This window comes from Ursus americanus, chromosome 23 (genome assembly GCF_024610735.1).
Source record: "Ursus americanus isolate L20-20 chromosome 23, mUrsAme1.1.p, whole genome shotgun sequence".
NCBI classification, from domain to species: domain Eukaryota; kingdom Metazoa; phylum Chordata; class Mammalia; order Carnivora; family Ursidae; genus Ursus; species Ursus americanus.
The window spans coordinates 19,785,924-19,805,928 of record NC_142149.1 but is presented as its reverse complement, the minus strand read 5'-3'; the positions used below and the strand labels follow the sequence as shown (position 1 = coordinate 19,805,928).

Below are 20,005 nucleotides of genomic sequence, written 5' to 3'. Positions count from 1 at the left end.
TCGTCCCTAGAAAGGCCATCCTTGGGACGGTGGGGTGGTGCGGGGTGGGGGGAATACCGAGATACCCCCTCAGATTCTGGAGCCCCACCAGCCACCTGGAGAGGCCTAGATTTGGGGGTGCCGGAGAAAGAAGCAAGGGATGCTTCAGCCCGGCTTTAGGACCCGGGGGCTCCGGAAAAAAGACGCTGAACTTTTTTCTTTTCTTTTTCTTTTCTTTTTTTTTTTAAACGGGAGTCAGCTCCGACTTCTCCGCTTTCCCGAACCTCCCTCCCCGGCCGGGCCCCTGGACGCTGAGCCCCGGGAGAGCGGGAGGGGGGAAAGCGGGAGTTCTCAGTGGCGCATTCCTGTGACTGCAACACTCAGCCTTGCCCCCTCCTCCTAGTCCACCCACCGTCTCCCGCCCCCGGCCCCGCCAGCTCAGTCTCCCCAGCCCCCATTCCACGTGGACCAGCCAGGGCGGGGGTGGGGACGGAGGACAGGAAGGGGGGGAGCCTGCTCCGGGAGGAGGGGGGGAAGGAGGTTGGCGGCGGCGACTCCCTCGCTCGGCCTCACTGCCGGCCGTCCCAGCACCAGGCACCATGTTCCGCGCGGTGTCCCCCAGCCACACCTTCCTTGGGCTCCCCCTGCTGCAGCTGCTGCTGCTGCTGCTGCTGCTGCAGGCCGTGGGGAGGGGGCTGGGCCGTGCTAGCCCGGCCGGGGGCCCCCTGGAAGATGTAGTCATCGAGAGGTACCACATCCCCAAGACCTGTCCCCGGGAAGTGCAGATGGGGGATTTTGTGCGCTACCACTACAACGGCACTTTCGAGGACGGCAAGAAGTTTGACTCGAGGTAATGGGTTGGGTGCCCCCAGACTCGCCACTCCTCTTAGGGCCAGATTTTCTTAATCCTGGGGATCCCTTGTAGCCCCTTAGGCTGTGCCTGCATCCCCTACTCCATGGTCTTCTGACCCCTAACACAGCACCCTGGGAACGGGGACTCCCAGACATCCATCTTCCCAAAGACATTCTTGCCCTCGATTGCAAACCCTCACCTCTCAAAGGACCCGTTTCTTTTACAACACGCTCCCCGTTTTCCTCCAAGTGTTTGTTGATCAAGGTGAACTGCTCTGTTTACTTACCGGTGCTTTATTTAAAGGCCTGCCCGGGAGGAGGTTCTGGTCCCCATTGTTGGGGGGAAGGGCATGGACCCTGCTGCATGTGAATCCTCCAGGGGTCTCAGCCTGGGACCCCGCCCTTTCTTTCCAGCCTGGATCCCTTCTGGTTCCAGCCCCAGGGTTCAGTGCCTTTGTAACCAGAGAAGAGACAGTAGAACCTTTTTGGAGGTGGTGGGGGTTATGAAGAGCTAGCGTGGTGAAGCAGTGTGAGCACTATAATGAGACGGCCCGAGGGATCCAGGAGCAGAGGGCATAGCCCTGTGTAGGGACCCTATCTGTCTACGTGTCACATGGCCGGGCATTGACCCCTGGGCTCCTCGGAGGGTTCTCTTACCTCTCTCTCCGGGTCTCCCTGCACCCCCACCTTCCTCCATCTTAGCTTACCAGGCCAGGGCTGCCGCCCATCTTGCCAGCCTTGGGGTTTGAGAGATGGGCTTCTGGTTTGATCAGGCCTTTGGTCAGCTCTGGCCAGTCACTTTTGTTGGTGGAGGCAGGGCAGGGCTGACACCAGCCTTGGTTAAACCTCAGGTCCCAGCCACACACCATTATCCACAGAAGTCGGTCCCTCTTAGACCCCTTCCCAAAACACACAACTCAGCCCACGGGAAATTAGTGGCCTTGGCTTTGGAAGGCAGGCAGTAGACTGAGTAAGAACATGAACTCCAGAGTCCAAGACCCTGGGTTCCAATCCAGCCTGTGGCCATGGACAAGGAATTTTGCCCCTTTAAGCTTCATGTTCCTTATCTGAAAAATGGAGGTTAAAAACAAGCTGGAAAATTAAGTCCTCCCTTCCTAAGGCTGGTAACAGGGCTCAAGGAAGGTGATGAATGAAAGCAAACTTCGCACAGTGCTTGCCAGTCTGAAAGCCAGTTGAGAGTGCGTTAGCCTTGACTCTGGGGAGGACTGGGTGCTCTGAGAGTTTTTAACTGGTAGAAACTTTGTGCAGGCTTGGGCCCTCACAACAGCAGTGTGAAGGCAGCAGCTCAGTAGGCAGAATGAGGTATGGCCCATGGCCAGGAGTCCAGCCCAAGTCAGGGAGGGGTGGGGAGCAGGGGATGACTTCCTTGGTGGGACTCTGGGAGCCTGGCTGGCGCTAGTCCATGGAGTGCTGAGCTTGGAAAACTTTCCTAACCCATGGTTCTTCACCCCTTTGATCAAAATAAAAATCTCGGGGCACCTGGCTGGCTCAGTTGGAAGAGCATGCAACTCTTAATCTTCGGGTCATGAGTTCGAATCCCACGTTGGAGGTAGAGATCACTAAAAAAAATTAAATAAACTTAAAAAACAAAGTGATTTAAAAGTTTTTTTTGGAATGAAAATCTCTGGGGGCGCCTGGGTGGCTCAGTCGGTGAAGCGTCTGCCTTCAGCTCAGGTCGTGATCCCAGGGTCCTGGGATCGAGCTCAGGGAGGAGCCTGCTTCTCCCTCTCCCTCTGCCACTCCGCCTGCTTGTGCTCGCTCTCTCTGTCACATAAATGAGTGGAATCTTAAAAATAAGTAAGTAAATAAATAAAATAAAAAAATAAAAATCTCCCAACCTCCCTTAACTTCCGAAAACTTAAAACTGTGAGAAAAAGCAAATAGAAGTCAAGAGGTACAAAGTTCGAATTACAAGTAAATACATCACGGGGGTGTAAGGTAAAGCACGGGGAGTACGGACAACGGTATTGTATTAACCTTGTGTGGTGACAGGTGCTGACTCGACTTACTATTCCGATCTTCTCGGAACGCATGTAAATGTCGAATCACCATGTTATACACCTGAATCTCCTATCATCTCGTATGTCAATTATACTTCAATAAAAAAAATAAAAGTAAAAGAAAAACAAAGGCCAGGGCAATTTTAAAACAGGCCTTTCCAAAATTGGAAACCAGTGTCTATCCTCAGTGAGCTCTGCCGCCCCCTCCTTTCCTTGGAAAATTGATGGTGTGGCGTTCACTAGACCGCATGTCAGCGTGTGACCTTGGGCAAGTCCGCTAGTCTCTTGTCTCAGTTTTTGTCAGGAGAAAAATGAAAACCCTAAGGCCCACTTCACAGGGGAAAGACTGAAATAAGGTGGTGAAAGCAAAAGGCCGAGGATTTCATTGGCCTCGCAAATGCTCTATGTTCCTCCTCCCCTCCAAGCAGGACTCAGCCCTCCGCGGCTGTCCGCAGGTGGTCGGAGCACACAGAGCCTGCGCAGACAGCCCCCCACCCCCATCCCAGGAAAATGAAAGCCCCTGGCCTCCTGTGGGGGGGTTTCCCTTGTGTAACAGCCCCTCCGCTTAAGGTGGGGAGGGAGGCTTGAAGAGGAGACAGGAGCGTGTGGACGCACGGCTGTGTAGCGGGAGGGGGCCTGAGTGTGTGTGTGCACCTGTGTGTGTGGCCATGGGCAGAGGCCGCTGTACCCTGTCTGTCTCCTCCCTCCCCCAGCTATGACCGAAGCACCTTGGTGGCCATCGTGGTGGGCGTGGGGCGCCTCATCACCGGCATGGACCGGGGCCTCATGGGCATGTGCGTCAACGAGCGGCGACGTCTCATCGTGCCCCCCCACCTGGGCTACGGCAGCATCGGTGTGGGTGAGAAGGGCTGGGGCCCAGGCGTGGGGATGGAGGGGACCCAGAGGCAGAATCAAGGACCCCAGGGCCAGAAAACTGAAGCTCAGAGTGGGAGAGGGACTTGCCCACGGTGACACCGCACGCGCAGCGTGAGTCGCGGCAGGTCTGGGACTGCAGAGGGAGGAAAGGAAATGACAGGGCCCTGGATAGAATCCCAGCTTGATGGGGGAGAAGGGGAACTAGGGGTGGGGGAGGGGGTGGCCTAGCAGGACATTCAGTGTCCATTTAACCCGCCACGCTGGGGCTGCAGCAAATATGGCAGCAGCTTTGACATCACGTAAGGCTAGAGGGAGTCCTGGGGCCCTGGGGACTGGCATACTGAGGGGTCTGGAAGCTGCACCAAACATGAGCTGTGGCTGCCGGACTCTCACAGCGGGGCTCATTCCGCCGGATGCCACCCTCTACTTCGATGTGGTCCTGCTGGATGTGTGGAACAAGGCAGACACCGTGCAGGTGAGCACCTTGCAGCACCCAGCCCACTGCCCCCGAACGGTCCAGGACAGCGACTTTGTCCGCTACCACTACAATGGCACGCTGCTGGATGGCACCGCCTTTGACACCAGGTAAGGGCTGAAGGGAGTCCTGGGGCCCTGGGGGCTCTGTAGGATGGGGATGGTGTCAGGGGCCCATCCTGCTTCTCCCATCTCCGGCAGCATCACCTCTACCTCATTCTCTGCAGCTACAGTAGGGGCGGAACTTATGACACCTACGTCGGCTCCGGCTGGCTGATCAAGGGCATGGATCAGGGGCTGCTGGGCATGTGTCCTGGAGAGAGAAGGAAGATCATCATCCCTCCGTTCCTGGCCTATGGCGAGAAAGGCTATGGTGAGGGCAGACAGGGACTCGGGGATTCCCCCTAGAAAAGGGCTGCCACATACAGTTGTTCAGGTTGTGTACTGCACAAGGGCGCTCAGCCAAGGAGTCAAATAGAGATGAAGTCTGTCTTGGTGGTGATCTCACTAAGAAAGGGTGCTTTATTCTGTTTCACACACGCATTCAGTATGGGCTGGTGATGGCCCTGGGGAAGATCCAGCTCACGCCTCACAGGGGGAGCAAGAAACAGGGCTGCTGAGGGTAAGGAAGGGTCTCTGGAGAGCAGAATTAGCACCTTTTTTGCAGGGTGCTCACATGGGCCTTCCTGAGTGGAGAAGGAGCCCTGGTTTGCTCTCCACTTTATGGTTCAAGCCTATCCCTTCCCCAGGGACTGTGATCCCCCCGCAGGCCTCCCTGGTCTTCCACGTGCTCCTGATTGACGTCCATAACCCCAAGGACACCGTCCAGCTGGAGACGCTGGAGCTACCTCCTGGCTGTGTCCGGAGAGCGGTGGCTGGAGACTTCATGCGTTACCACTACAATGGCTCGCTGATGGATGGCACCCTCTTTGATTCCAGGTCTGGGGCGGGGAGGGGCGTGGGCTCATTGGGAGGGAGGTGGAAGAGGCTGAGGCAGGATCTGGGGTCGCCCTAGGCAGCACCCGGGGGGTGGCTCTGAGCTGCGGGGGGGGGGGCCTTTGACTCACTTGCTGGCCCTCCCTGCCTTGTCTTACAGCTACTCCCGCAATCACACCTACAACACCTACGTGGGGCAGGGTTACATCATCCCCGGGATGGACCAGGGGCTGCAGGGCGCCTGCATGGGGGAGCGCCGGAGGATCACCATTCCCCCCCACCTGGCCTACGGGGAGAACGGGACTGGTAGGCGTGTCCCCTGTGCTCCCAGTCACCATGGCAGCCCCTCTGCGGACTGTTCCCTGACTTCCCAACCACAGGGCCATCCTAGCACCTGCTCCGCCCCTCTCATCACGAAAACCGTCACCCACCCACCTGCCACACAGACTCCGCCCTTTCCTCCAGGGGCAGCCCTCCAACTTTTCCCTTCCATACTGGAGAAGGGCAGCCGACTCCTGAGTTTGGGGAGGCGGGGTGGTTATGGAAGAACAGAAACAGTGTAGCCCTAGGAAGCAAAGAGACCTGGACTTGAGCCCCAGCTTTGCTGGAAGCCTCAGTGTCCTCAGCGGTAAAATGGGACTAATCACATTGACCAGCAGGGTAAGTTACTGGGAGGTTGCAGGATGATATGTGTAAAGGGCTTTCTCACTGGGATGGCCCTCCCCTCCCCCGCCCCGCACCCCACAAGAGGGTATTAGAAGAATTGACCCTGGGGACAAACACCCTGTCCCATCCTGGCTTAAAAACACAGGGCTGGGGAGGTCTAGGGGCCTCTGTGGAGGCCTGAGCAGCCCCTGCTGGATTCCAAGCCGATCCACTCCCTGTTCTGGCCCCAGGAGACAAGATCCCTGGCTCCGCTGTGCTGATCTTCGACGTCCATGTCATTGACTTCCACAACCCTGGAGATCCGGTGGAAATCAAGGTTCTGTCCCCGCCCCCAGAGACCTGCAATGAGACGGCCCAGCCCGGGGACTTCATTCGCTACCACTACAACTGCTCCCTTCTGGATGGCACTAAGCTCTTCTCCTCGTGGGTCCGGGGCAGGGCCAGGGCTGGGCAGGTGGGTGGGCCCAGGTGCAGGGGGGAGTCCTGACAGCCCCCTGACGGGGGCTTCGTCCATAAGTTCCCATCCAGCGAGCGCGGGGGAGCCCGAGGAGCTGAGATTCTTGACTTGCGGGCGCAGGGAGGGTGAAGCCGGCCATCGAGGCGAGCCAGGGCTCCATTTGTGGAGGGGAAACCAAAGCAGGGGGAGATGAGCCCCCCAGGCCACACTACAGGGGCAGCAGCACCATGAGGAGTGGGTCCTATCTCTGAACTGTTGGGCCCGGCCCTCGGCTGTGTGGGGCGGGCACCAGGAGGAGTGACTGGGAAACTGGGCCCGCCCCGGGGACAACGGGATGCCAACTGGCCTGGGACAAGGATGGATGCTGACCTGGGGATCTGCTCTCCCCCCAGCCACGACTACGGCGACCCCCAGGAGGCTACTCTGGGGGCCAACAAGGTGATCGAAGGCCTGGACACGGGCCTGCAGGGCATGTGTGTGGGGGAGAGGCGGCAGCTCGTGGTGCCCCCCCACCTGGCACACGGAGAGAGCGGAGGTGAGGGCCGACTGGCCTTGCTGGCTGGTGGGAGGAGTGAGGGAAGCCTTCCCAAGGGTTCTGCAAACATCCCATGTGACCAACATGGGAAACTGAGGCCTCTGGACTGGGGAGCACCCAGGGCAGGCTGGGAGTCGGGTCCAGACCTGGGCCTAATGGCGACGCCTTCCTTCTCTTCTCTTCTCGCTCCCTGCAGCCCGGGGTGTCCCTGGCAGTGCGGTGCTGCTCTTTGAAGTGGAGCTGGTGTCCCGGGAGGAGGGGCTGCCCACAGGCTACCTGTTTGTGTGGCACGAGGACCCTCCTGTCAACCTGTTCGAAGGCCTGGACCTAAACAAGGATGGCGAGGTCCCCCCGGAGGAGGTGGGTGAGGAGTTCAGTTCTTCTAAGAACCATTCCCATGCTGTCACCCCAACAGGAGCCACTGTGTGTGGTGGCATCAAGCAACACAGTCCATCCGCTGTCCCCTCCGCACCTGTTTCTGCCCCTGTGCTGGGTCCCTGGGCCTTATAGGTCCCTTGTCCCTGCCTCTTCCTCATGCAGCCCATCCCCCCTATAGCTGGCCGGCCGGTGCCTGGGGCCCTTCCCCAGGCCACCCACAGCCCTCAGGCGAGACCCTCACTCCCCTCTCCCCTTGGCTCTCTTGGCTCCCAGTTCTCCACCTTCATCAAGGCTCAAGTCAGTGAGGGCAAAGGACGCCTCATGCCTGGGCAGGACCCGGAGAAAACCATAGCAGACATGTTCCAGAACCAGGACCGCAACCAGGATGGCAAGATCACTGTGGAGGAGCTGAAACTGAAGTCAGATGAAGACCAAGAGCGGGTCCATGAGGAGCTCTGAGGGCAGGGGCCCGGGCCGGGGCCCAAATGCAAAGGCCCACTTCTGGGAGGACAGTGGGCAGTGGGGCTGACCTTCTAAGAGTCATCCTCCCCTGTGCTGGCATGGTGTCTAGAAACATCTAAAACGTGGTCACAGGAGACGACGGCCCCAGAGTAAAGTCCATAGCACAGACCTCTATTCAGTTTTTCTCTTCTGACCCCAAACCCCTCCCTTACAAGTTTTGGAGTCACAAAGCCAAGCCGGCCATGCTGGCACTTGCTGGCGCCTCACCCATACCTCCCCCTCCACGGCACCAGACACTGAACAAGGCCGAGCTTGTCATTTCTTTATTTCCCCTAACTTCCCTTTTTTCCATACTTTTCCTTGCCGTCCTCAGCCACCCCCCCGCCCCCGTCCCTATTCCTGTGTCGTGGAAGCTCCCTAGGAGCACGAACCAGGACTGACCGGACCCTCAGCCTTCCTCCCTCAGCTCTGGCTGGCTTCTCGGGAGGGCAGCGCCCCACCTGTCACACGCCCCTCCTGTGTCCCCACACCTATGCTGTCCGCCCCTCCCTGTGGCCAGTAGGGGCTGAGGCAACCGTGGGGTGCTGCATTCAGGGCTGGGCTTGGCGTTGCCTTTCATCCCTGAAGAGAAGGCTGCTTTCTCTAAGGGACAGAAAAGAGGAAGAGTGTGAAGGGGGCGGGGGTGAGGATAACTACTTAAATGGATCTTACGGCTACAACGTTTGTTGGTTCGGGGCTGAGATAAACTTGGAAGAAGGGCTCACTTGGGGGTCAGAGGGGGGTAGGCAGAGCTCTGCACACTCAAAAGGCTAAATTGGTGTCAGATCCCTTTCTCCTTTGTACCAAATAAACGACTAAACCAAAGGCCTCAGGGTGTGCTCTTTCGGTGGGGGGAAGGCCCTTAGACCCAAACACTGGGGAATAAAGGGGCACAAAGCAGGAGCTCAAGATACTGTGTCCCTGGATCTCTGCCTCCTGAGGCCTAAGGAGGGCCCTCCCCATGGCAAGGGAGCCCCCTGTCCGCTGGAGGGAAGATGGGGAGCGGGTGTCTCCAGAGGGGCCTGCGGGGAGGTTGGAGAGATGATCCCTGTCTCCTAAATGTCCCAACTGAATGGAAGGATGAGGTTCCTGACCTCAAACAGGACAAAGAAACTCAAGGATTAAATTAAGCTGCACAGGAAGAGTTCCTCTCTTCCATGTAGATTTGTTCCAGTGCTAGGCTATCCCCACCTCTCCCTGCTCCTGGCTGCCAGCCATTCCTCCCTGCCCCATCCTCCCTCCTGTCCAAAGGAAAGGTAACAGGGCTCCAGTCTCCTGTGTCTTGAGGGAGGAGTTGCTTCAGCCAGCAGGCAGGCCATCTGCCCCTCACCCTCCCAGCTGGACTCTGGCCACAGCAACAAAGGTGGCCTAAGGCAGGAGAGGACAGGAGAGCAGGGGAGGCTTGGGAGAGAGACTGATGGTCCGGGACTCTCTGGACTGACCTGTCCCCCACGAGCACCCACTTCCTGCCCAGGATCCTGAGACACGGCTTTTCCCCACAGCCGATCAGACATTCCCGGCCCCAAAGCATCCCGAAGGCGCTGCAGGGTCTGGCAGTGACTGCCACCCGGCCTCAGATGATAACACCCGCTCCCCAGAAGCGAACAGAGCCCGAGGCAGGTATGCAGGTGTGAAGCCGAAGAAATGCTACAGCTTCGGGCGGAAACACTGAAATCCTGGCCGAGCTCCAGAGTTGGAGCAAGTTTCTGGTCTTTTCCAAGCCACCCGTAAACGGGAACTACGCCTACTTTCAGGACGCTCGCGAAGGAGCCGCAGGGAAACGCGCACGTCCCACAGCCAGGCACCCTCCGCGGGAGAATGAGGGGGTGCGTTCCTCTGAGGACAGGCGGCAAAATGCCAGGTGAAACTGGTGCTTTACCTTTTTTCTTCAAAAGGTGCCCTAGAGAGAATCCAGCTCGTTCTTGCCCATCCAAGTCGACAGGGGAGGGAGAAGGCAAAGAAACTCGGAAGGAAGCCCAGTGACGTGAGGCAACGGAACAGAAATCACTCCCACTTTACTGCGTCCCGGAGCGCCTTCTCCCTTCAGGTCCCGGTCTTGACCCCCCTGAACTCACCCATCGTCGTGGCCCTGGGCCCACATAAGGAAGAGAAGACAGGGCAGGAGCCAAGGGCACAAGAGAAAATCAGCCCCCAAATGGATCCCTTTGGGGATCCATCACCAGGGAACTCTGCACACAGGGCTGGCCAGACCCGACTGACCCCAACGGGACTTCGAGGTTAGCGGCCACCTCGGCATCGAGTGAAACCATTCCAGGTCAGAGACACACCTTCCAACCCCGCCTGCCCACCTCGGCCCCCAGGCACATTTAGGGTATGCTCAGAGGGTCTTGGAGTGAATTGGGGGTTTGTTTTTTTTCTAAGATTTTATTTTCTAAGTAATCTCTACACCCAATGTGGGGCTCGAACTCATAAGCCTGAGATCAAGAGTCACATACCCCGCCGACTGAGCCCACCAGCCAGCCCTGCACCCCCAAATCAGAAGAGCTGTTTTTTCCTTTTTTTTATTTTGATCTGTTTCACACATTAGATTTCTTTGAAGACTAGCTTCCCATGTTTAAAAACTGGGGGGCAAAGAACCCCTGTCTAGATGGTCCCTAGAGACCCTGTAGGGCCCATGTTCGTCTGGTTGGCCCTCCCATCTGGCAGGCCCTCCCGCCAGCCTCTGGAGGACACCGCAGAAGACGCTGGGCAAGGAGGGAGAGGCCTGGGCTCAGTGGCTGCCCCCGCCCCGGACTCTGCGCACACACGGACACACACGGACGAGCAGCGAGCAGCGCTCCCAGCGGGCGGTCTCCTGGTGAGGCTCCCCCCTCCGCAGCCTGCGGCGCCTGGCCCCCACCCGCCCGCACTCAGGAGCCCTGCATCTCTCTCCAGTCCCCGCGGTGCAGGATGTGCTGCAGCAGCCCGTTGACCACGTCCAGCGTCTCGTCCTTCTCCAGCACAATGTCGTAGGAGTCCATGTAGCGCTCCCGCCGCTCTTCCACCTGCCCGGGGGAGGGGGGAGGGAGTCCCCAGAACGCCCTGCCTTCTGCCTCTGCCTCTTGGGCACCCGGGGCAGGGGGAGGAGGGCATGCGAGCTGCAACTCCCCAAGAGCAGCTCCAGGTCACAGGGACCTGCCCTTCGGATGGCAACGGGTGCTGGGAGCCGGCATTAACTCTTGGGCCAATGGCAAAAGGACAGGACGAGGATTAAAATTTAAAAACCAGATGTTACTTCTAATCTATCTGGACTGAATTTTCACATGGCTCAGGCATTCTGGAGGTCTTCAGCACCTGCTGGCTGAGGTGGGCGGGTGGGGAGGGACTGGTGGCCTTCTCATTTGACACCATACTGTGCCCCTTTACGACTACAGTGTTTTCACCCCTGTCAGCCTCTGGTCTGTTCTTGTGTTTTTGTTCTCTGAATTGTAAACCCGCCTCCTGAATACTGACCATCTCCCACTTCTATCATGCTTTATAGCTATGATTTAGGAGGACTGTAATCAGCGCCACCACTTCCTACACTATGTACCATGGGTAGAGAAAGCTCCTTGCCTCAGTTTCCCCATCTGTAAAATGAGGCGTAAGAGTCACTACCTCAAAAGGCTGCTGCAAGGACTAAATGAGTCAATATGCCTGGTACGTGGTGAGCACCCAGTAGTGTCTCTGAACTCCACTGTCACTCCGTGTGCCCAACACAGCCGTCATCGCTGTTTTCCTATGACAATATAGCTCGTGGCTTACCTCAGTGCCTCTAAGACTTGACCACGACCAGTATATACAGGTGTTCACTATGCATTAGTTAACAGGCACTGAAACAGAAGCAAGCCACTAAGACAGGAAGCCCTGGTCCCACACCTACCTTGTCGTTTAAGAAGCCAATCTTGAGAATGTTCTCCACACCAGGCACCCCATCAGCCATAGTGAGGTCCCCCATGGAGTCTCCCAGCAGGAGGATGTTGGTTTTTCCCTGAAGCTGCTGGAAGTACCCGGAGTTCTCGCAAACGGAGCTGTTCTTGTTGTATGTGTGTATGAGCTGGCCCTTGAATCCCCGGAGGAAACCCTAAATAATCAAGAGACACACAGAAGGGCTGCAGGGACCGCCTAGAGCCAGTTTGCCACTGTCTCTGTCACAGGGGAAAGGGAATCCTGACAGCCAGAGAAATGCCAAAACCTCCTCCTAGTCTAAACTCAGGGCCCACCAAGTAGGTCCTACAGCCAGATTTGTGCTATTTTTATAAATTCAGTTTGACCGGAACGCGGCCAGGCTCGTTTGCTCGCGTCGTGTCCGTGGTGGCTTTTTTCTCCACAGCAGAGTCGAGTGGCTGTGACAGATCGGAGTCCATCCCCCAAAGTCTAAAATATTCACTACCCAGCCTTTTACAAAAAAAGTGTGTAAGCGCTGACTTAAACTCACAAGGACCCTCTGACACCACTGATCAGAGGCTCCAGTGGGAGCACGCAGCCGTGACGCGAGCACTGTCCCGGCCACACGGGCGCTCACCCTCGGCTGCAGGTGCACACCGCCCCCCCCCAACGCGACCGGGTGAGAAGTCCAGCCATTGGTGTAAAGGGAAGAAGTCAGAGCACAGGTGAGTCGGAGCGGCCCGCCTCGGGCTCCAGGAAAACAAGTCAAAGTCTAAGCCCTGGAGTACCTACGATGGCACATGACCTGGGACGGTGACATGGGGCCTGGCTGAACCCTAAATCAGGTACCCCAGGGTAGGGAGCTGTCAGTCAAACGCCAAAGGGCCAGTCCTTCAGAGGTAACTGTCTTTAGCCGGCATCAAGAAATAAATACCTGCCCGAGGGCAAGAAGTCAGTACGCCTTCCCTCCCTCTCCTCCCCCAGGGTTTAGGGTTTCGGGTGCTGCCTGGGGGGCTGCTGGTCCCCACCCCTCTTCTACTCCCAGCCTAAAGGAGATGCGGCTCACGTCTTCATCGAAGTCCATGTAGTTAGACATGATGTGGATGTTGGGGTGGAGCACCGTCATCTGTCGGATAATCTCCTCCAGGATGTCACCGATGCCCGCGGAGAAGATGAAGAGGGGAATGTTGTTCTGGTAGAGGGTGTTGAAGAACGTCTTGTATCCCTCCCTGAAAAGAGACGGATGGATTCCGCAATGGCACTGCCTCTGCCCCCCGTCTTTTCTACTTGGGTGATGTATTTTTAAATTTTTTCTTTTTAAATATTTATTTGGGGCGCCTGGGTGGCTCAGTCGGTTAAGCGTCTGCCTTCGGCTCAGGTCATGATCTCGGGGACCTGGGATTGAGCCCCGAGTCGGGCTCCCTGCTCAGTGGGGAGTCTGCTGCTCCCTCTGCCCTTTCCCCTGTTTGTGCTCTCTTTCTCTCTCATGCTCTCTTTCTCTCAAATAAATAAAATCTTTTAAAAAAAATAGAGATTTGTTTGTTTATTTGAGAGAGAGTATGGGGCGGGGAGGGAGGGGCAGAGGGAGACAGAGTCTTAAGCAGACTCCCCACTGAGCACAGAGCCCGACATGGGGCTCTATCTTAGGACCCTGAGATCACGACCTGAGCTGAAATCAAGAGTCGGAGGCTTAACCGACTGAGCCACCCAGGTGCCCCTAAATTTTTTCTTTTTAAAAACATTTTATTTTATTATTTCATTTTTTAAAAAGATTTTATTTGAGAGAGAGAGAGCACGAGCAGGGGAGAGGAAAAGAGGGAGAGGGAAAAGCAGACTTCCAGCTCAGCAGGAAGCCCGACCCAGGGCTCGATCCCAGGACCCCGAGATCATGACCTAAGCTGAAGCTAGACGCCTAACCCCAGTAAGCCACCCAGGTGCCCCTTTAAAAACATTTTAAATTGAGGTCTAAAATACATACAATAAATGGTTAACGCGCACTGATCTTAAGTGGTCAACTCAATTAATATTTACATACGTATACACCCATGTAATTACTAACCAGATCAAGGTTCCCTTCCCAACCAACACCATCCCCTCCCATTATGACTTCATATCACTGCTGATTAGCTTTGCCTATCCCTGAACTTCATATAAGTGGGCTGTTGTTTGCTTGTTTGTTTCTGCCTTATTTTGCTCAAGCAAAATAGAACCAGGAAGCTATCTGGGGCAGCTTCACTGAGGAAACACTCCAACCCCACGCTGCTACTTACTGGGTCTGCACGTGTCTCTACTTTCTTGGCTTTTCATGGCTCTCCCCAGTTGGGACACCCAATCCTTGAGAGCAGGCACAATGTTGCCTCCTTCCTCTATGTGCCCATATCCCTCCACCAGTAAAGAATATGGCAGCAGAACCTTACAACCCAGCAATTGCACTACTGGGTATTTACCCCAAAGATACAAAGGTAGTGATCTGAAGGGGTATCTGCACCCCAATGTTTATAGCAGCAATGTCCACAATAGCCAAACTATGCAAAGAGCCTAGATGTCCATCGACAGATGAATGGATAAAGAAGATGTGGTGTGTGTACACACACACACACACACACACACACACACACACACACACACACGGAATATTACACAGCCATCAAAAAGAATGAAATTTTGTCATTTGCAAATGACATGGCTAGAACTACAGGGTATTATGCTAAGCGAAATAAGACAATCAGAAAAAGACAATTATCATATGATCTCACTGATATGCAGAATTTAAGAAACAAGGCAGAGATCATGGGGAAGAGAGGAAAAAATAAAACAAGACGAAACCAGAGAGTGAGACAAACCATAAGAGACTCTTAATCTTAGGAAACAAACTGAGGATTGTTGGAGGGAAGGTGGGTGGGGGGTTGGGGTGGCTGGGTGATGGGTATTGGGGAGAGTATATGTTGTTACGAGCACTAGCTATTATATAAGACTGATGAATCACAGACCTGTACCCCTGAAACAAATAATACATTATATGTTAATAAATAATAATAATAATAAGACAGCAGAGAGAGCAGCACTGGGAAGGGCGCTGATGATCAAGGATCCCAGGCCAGCCAACAGCCATGTCTGGGTTAATCCAGAACACCAGTCATCATGGCGACCCCGAAGTCTTTTTACCAGTGGGGAAAATGAGCTCGATGCTATTTGTTCTAGAAGATGAAGGCTTGGTCACATTCATACGACACCCACTAGCAGCAGACAGCTTCCTAGGAAGTACTCAAGGGTGAGAAATCCTTTAGCTGTATTCAGAGAGGAAAAGCAAGACCTTCTTCACATCAGCCACTTACAGGGCTTTGTCTCTTCTGACCCCGCTAGCCACGAACTCCCCTCCACTCCTTCCCAGCCTCTTTCTGTGAGCAAACCAGTTTCAAATGTTCTCCAGAGCAAGCAGCTTACCTAAGCATTGCATTGGACTCTCTAACCACCTGGGCAATCTGGACCTTCTGAATCCTCTGTTGGCACAGGAGGTCGTGGGCTTTGGTCCACCTAGAAACAGACACCCCGCAAAAGCCCACATGCCAATCACTAAGTGGGAAAGTGTCCTTTCCCTTTAAAAAGGGAAAAAGTCACCTTGGCCCTAAAGGGCCAAGTCCCCCAATGAAGGCCACTCATCCTTTTCCACCAAGCCACTTCCTGAAGGACTCCGGCTGTCCTTAAAAGGAAGAGGGTGAGAAAGCCACACCACAGCCACAGGAACAAGGACTGGGTGAGCTAACCGCTGAGGCCAAACCTCTTCTGAACCCCTCCCTCGGTGACCCCATGTTCTGGAGAACTGGGGCTCTGTCCAGCAATACCGGTTCCTATAGGAGAGTCATCTCCCCAAAGCACTTACCCCCCCCAAACCCAGGGGCTTCTCCCTCCTTCCCAGGATTCTCAGTGGGCCCCCACTCTAGCAGCAGCCACCAGCAGTCCCTCTGTGGCTGGACGGTTGGTTCTAACAGGTGGACCAGGGGAATTCAGTAAGGTAAGCGGGCCTGCACCTCGTTCAAGCTCAGGAGAAACATACCCCCTCCTGGACCAGTCCATCGTGGGGGCCAGGAGCGGTTCAAAACCACCGTCACGTACCATTCCACCATATGAGGTAACTTCTCTTTGATGGTCCGGTGTGGGTCAATCTCAATTGGGTAATAGTGGTGAAGGAGCGCTTTGAGCTGGGACATCCAAATAAAGAGAAAAGCCGTTAGTCTGCATCAAGTTTTCCCCAGCGAAGTCCCACCGTTTAGCGTGAGCAAAGAATCACCTAGAAGGATGCAACTCTGTGTTAGGGAGTGACTGATCTGTAGAGCCGGTCAGCCCTTCATTCGCACCCTCCGAGTGGGAGGCCTAACAATCAACAAAGACCTTTGGCTCTCAGGTGAGAGGTTACTGGGATTTTGCTACCCACTAGCTCAGCCAGCAGCGCTTAACCAGCAAGAAGGGATTAATGCTGTATTTCCCCAAATGGGGTACACTTTCTCAGGGTTAGGCAAAGTAACTTCAGGGGCCCATGGATAAACACTTTTCATTTTAGTAGTCTTAGATTCATTTTAATGCATATTAAGAAAAAAACTAGCACACCAAATTCATGCTTTCACAAAGATTGTTTCTTTCTAATTGCAGTCAGATGTTTTTTAAAAATATTTTATTTATTTGGCAGACAGAGACAGAGAGAGCACAAGCAGGGGGAGCAGCAGGCAGAGGGAGAGGGAGATGCAGACTCCCCGCAGAACAGGGAGCCCACATGGGACTCGATCCCAGGACCCTGGGATCATGACCTGAGCCAAAGGCAGAGGCTCAACTGACTGAGCCACCCAGGTGCCCCACATTCAGATTTTTAATAGTAACCCAACTTTAAGTAAAATATGTAGTAAAAATCACCACAGATATGGCAAAAATCATTAAAGTGGAAGTAGAAAAATCATGGATGTGAGTTGGGGACCCCGCGTGTTAGTGGATAGCCATCACGACGCCAACATCGGGGGAACGACCCCATCTACGTGTACCTCCTTCTGCTAAGATTTCCTTCCACGTCTGGGGAGACCACTTCAGGGACCATGTGTCACACAGGCCCAGTCAGTCAGTAACAGCGCCCAGTAAAAATGGGAACTGATTGGGTAAAGAATTGTCACTTTAATACAAGCACAGTCTCAGAATTATTATGAGATCAAATGCGGAGTCCCCGACCATGGGTCCAAAAGAGAGTTAAAGGCAAAGATCACACGCTGACAAAGGGAGAAAGCTCCTGAAATGTACTAAGATTCTCAATGTGTGTGTTTTTTTGGGGAGGGAGGGAGGTGTGAGAACATTTTTCTAAAAAGTATAAGAGAATTCAACAGAAGATATACTTTTTTGAAAAGAAAAAAGATTTCATACCTAAACTTCGTTTATTTATTAATTTTTATTAATTTTTTATTAATTTTTTAAATTAATTTTTTTCGGGAGCTCATCAACACCTAGAGGCTTAGTTTGCCCTAGCTTCGTTATCCCAGAGCAGGCACCCAAACGTGCTGTCTTACTTGTGGATGCAGCTTCCTGGAAGCTGGTAAGATCAGATATGTGAGGAACCATTAAAAGTGACTTAAAGGCAATTACTTAGTCCTGGAGGCAGAACTTATGTTAAGCCGAAAGTACATCTCCAGAGAGATGGGTTTTAGAAATATAAGAGCTATCTATAATTTGCTGCCCATCTTAATAACAACTATGAGAGTATTGGAAGGGCTGAACAATATGACAGACTGAAAGACCGCTTAGTATGTAATTTCGTGAATTTCATAATGAAGTGAAACTAAATGATACAGTTGTTCAGCAGAAAGCGCTCAGCAAACTGCAAAGAATCGTGCAACCGGCAGGGCTCTCCTCCGGCAAAGTGGAACAACGTAAAATGAACTGCGAGGCTGCAGGATTTGTAATATTTGTATGTATCTCATGGAAACGGGCGTTATCATATATTGATATTAATTCAGAAGTCTTTCTTGATACCTGTTACCCTGCCAAAAAATTATATATTTTTAAAAGACGTATTTATTTTATTTTAGAGAGAGAGAAGGGTGCGCAGAATCTCAAGCAAACTCCCTGCTGAGCAGAGAGTCCCTCGCAGGGCTCCATCCCAGATCCCACCACCCTGAGCCAAAACCAAGGGTCAGACGCTCACCCCACTGAGCCACCCAGGTGCCACCCCCCAATTTTATTATTAAAGAAATAGCACAATGTAGTGAAAAGAGTTTGGGACAGAATCAGATCTATGGGAAAACCAAGCTCTCTGTGTCTTGCCTGTGTGACCCTTGAAGGAGTTGCTTATCCTCTTCAAGCCTGTTTTCTCATCTGTTAAATGGAGATAATAGTGGTTCTATCCACCCACTGGAGTTGCTGGAGGGTTAAACAGCAAATGTTGAAGTCTCTTGTACACTCTATAGCTAGCGGTCTGCATAACATTCATATTCTAACCACCAATCGTCACATGCCTTGAACAAAAAGGAAACACTGCCCCAGTGTAGGAGACTAGGTCCATCTGAACCTAAGAACGACAATTTTTAAAAATATTAATCTTCTAAGGTCTCTATCCTGGAATCTTTGGTCCTAACCAAGAACTATCTGAAGTAGGACATGACAGCCGTCTGTGAACAAAGAAGGGGAGTAACCCACCTCGTTCCGGCACTCCTCACTAATGATCTTGCTGTTATCCAGAATATCTGCAAACACACAAAACTCCTTTCACTGGCCACTCAGAAGCCACCATCTTGTCAAGCCCCACAAAGCCAGCTAGTATGTGACTTACTGTAAGAAGAAGGGCATCGCTTTCCATTATATGCAAACCTGCTCAAGGTCATGTCAAAATCAGAAATGACCTAAAATGCAAAAGAGAGATGCTATCCATACAGGCTCCTTCCGGTGTGGCCCTGTGGGGGGGGGGCGGATTATGAAAGGCAAACCAGCTCAGTACCCAGCCAGTGGGCAAAGCCCTGCAGGAGTTAGGAAAGGCCAGGGGCGGAAGGGAGAACTAATCTTAGCGTGCTAAGCCTGAGGACGCCCAGCCTCTTGCTGGTCGGTCGGTCGCTGGCAGAACCGGGACTGAAGAACAGGACCCCCTTTGACTCTTAGCCTTGTCATCTCATTGCCTCGGGTCCCACCCAAGGTGACCCATCTCCACATTGCAACTTCCTGGGGAGCCCGCTGACCGGGCTAGTGTGGAAACAAGGCCCCAGGGCCTGGTGCTGGGTGCTTTCTACCTGGTAAGAGGAAGCAGCAGCTGGTCATGACCGACACATTTGAAATGTAGGTTTTCCGGCAGGTGGGCTCTAACCCAGGGCCATCGGGCGGAGCAACCTGCTTGCCCTCCGGCCGCTGGCCATTTCTAGGGGCTCAGGGCCCGCAGCGTCCGCGGCAGCGCGGGCAGGCCCCTCGGGCCGGTCGCCTCCCCAGCCGCCCCACCTCGCCCGGGCCGTACCTGCAAGCGGTCTCCCCCGCCCCTGCGGAGGGCGCCCACGATCTCCTGCACCCGCCCGGGCTGTCGCATCAGGACCGTGGCCTTCATCAGGGTGCTCACCTGTCCCGAGACCCGAGAGAAGCGCTGACCCCGGCACCGCGCTGGGCCCAGGGGGAGCCCGGGGCCGGCTCGGCAGCCCTGCGAGGCTGGGCCGGGGCGCGCGGGGCGCGCAGGGGGGCTCCGGGCCAGCCCGGGGCGCCTACTGGCCGGGGTGGCGCGGCGGGGCCCAGGCGGCCCGCTGGGGGCCTCGGAGCGCCCCGGGGATGGGGGCCCGCCCCACGTCGGACGCTTCCTCCCGCCTCACCTCCTCCGCCATGGCGCTCGCGGCCGGGACGACGGCGCCGGGACAACGACCTCCCCGCGGCCGCACTGCGCAGGCGTCGCCCGCCGCCAGGGGGCCGGGGGACAGCGGGCCGGGGGCCGGGGGCCGGGAGAGGGCGGTGCCCGCGCTGGGCAAGACCCCGGCTGCGGGCTCTGTGTTGAGGAGGGCGAGGGTCCCAAGAGTCGGGGTTACCGGGTGCCACCGGCTGCCACCGTCGAGAACTAAAGCACTGGCCAGAGGGGTCATTTCCAGACGTAAAGTTCGCCTGACAAAAAAAGCCGCAGGAAGGGAGGGGATATGGAAAACATCCAGAAGGGGTTTAACTGGGCCCACTCCTCATCACAGAAGGAAATGAGCGACTAACACAAGTCCGCGGGGCAGGAAGGCCCTGGACAGCTGGGCCAGCATGAATTCTAATCAGCTTTCCTTCCTTCTGCCTCCTCTGCCTTGGTTTCCTTGAATTCAGTGTCTCGGGAGCCGAGCGCCCAGCAGTGGAAGAAGGTAGATGATGCTACAGGGATACAGAACTGGGCAACCGAGGTGGGCAACAGGAGCTAGAATGGATAAAAACTCTTATATGGTGTCGGTGGTCACAGTCCTGCTCCAGATTCAAGGGCTTGGAAGGTGTGGG

The 20,005-nt window shown here is 54.9% G+C and overlaps 2 protein-coding genes across 5 annotated transcripts; one reads left to right on the top strand and one right to left on the bottom strand.

Annotated features, from left to right (window-relative positions):
• Positions 1-513: 513 nt before the first annotated feature.
• Positions 514-8,500, top strand: FKBP10 (FKBP prolyl isomerase 10). Its single transcript, XM_045781712.2, has 10 exons — positions 514-829; positions 3,566-3,711; positions 4,124-4,313; positions 4,430-4,575; positions 4,952-5,141; positions 5,299-5,444; positions 6,035-6,227; positions 6,654-6,796; positions 6,993-7,156; positions 7,448-8,500. Exons 1-10 carry the CDS (start codon positions 579-581, stop codon positions 7,631-7,633), a joined length of 1,755 nt encoding a protein of 584 aa, XP_045637668.2. The 5' UTR covers positions 514-578; the 3' UTR covers positions 7,634-8,500.
• A 1,681-nt stretch (positions 8,501-10,181) lies between these two features.
• Positions 10,182-19,490, bottom strand: NT5C3B (5'-nucleotidase, cytosolic IIIB). Of its 4 annotated transcripts, XM_045781670.2 has the most exons (9): positions 19,357-19,490; positions 19,014-19,112; positions 18,345-18,414; positions 18,212-18,258; positions 15,656-15,741; positions 14,987-15,076; positions 12,609-12,771; positions 11,538-11,738; positions 10,182-10,680 (listed from the first exon to the last, which is right to left on the bottom strand). In XM_045781670.2, the coding sequence occupies exons 1-9, from the start codon at positions 19,366-19,368 to the stop codon at positions 10,546-10,548; spliced, it is 903 nt and encodes a 300-aa protein (XP_045637626.1). In that variant the 5' UTR covers positions 19,369-19,490; the 3' UTR covers positions 10,182-10,545. The 4 variants fall into 4 exon arrangements, with proteins under 4 accessions (XP_045637626.1, XP_045637628.1, XP_045637627.1 ...); XM_045781672.2 differs by lacking the exon at positions 19,014-19,112 and having other exon boundaries at positions 18,212-18,277; positions 19,113-19,382; XM_045781671.2 differs by lacking the exon at positions 19,014-19,112 and having other exon boundaries at positions 19,113-19,381.
• Between the last annotated feature and the right edge of the window lie 515 nt (positions 19,491-20,005).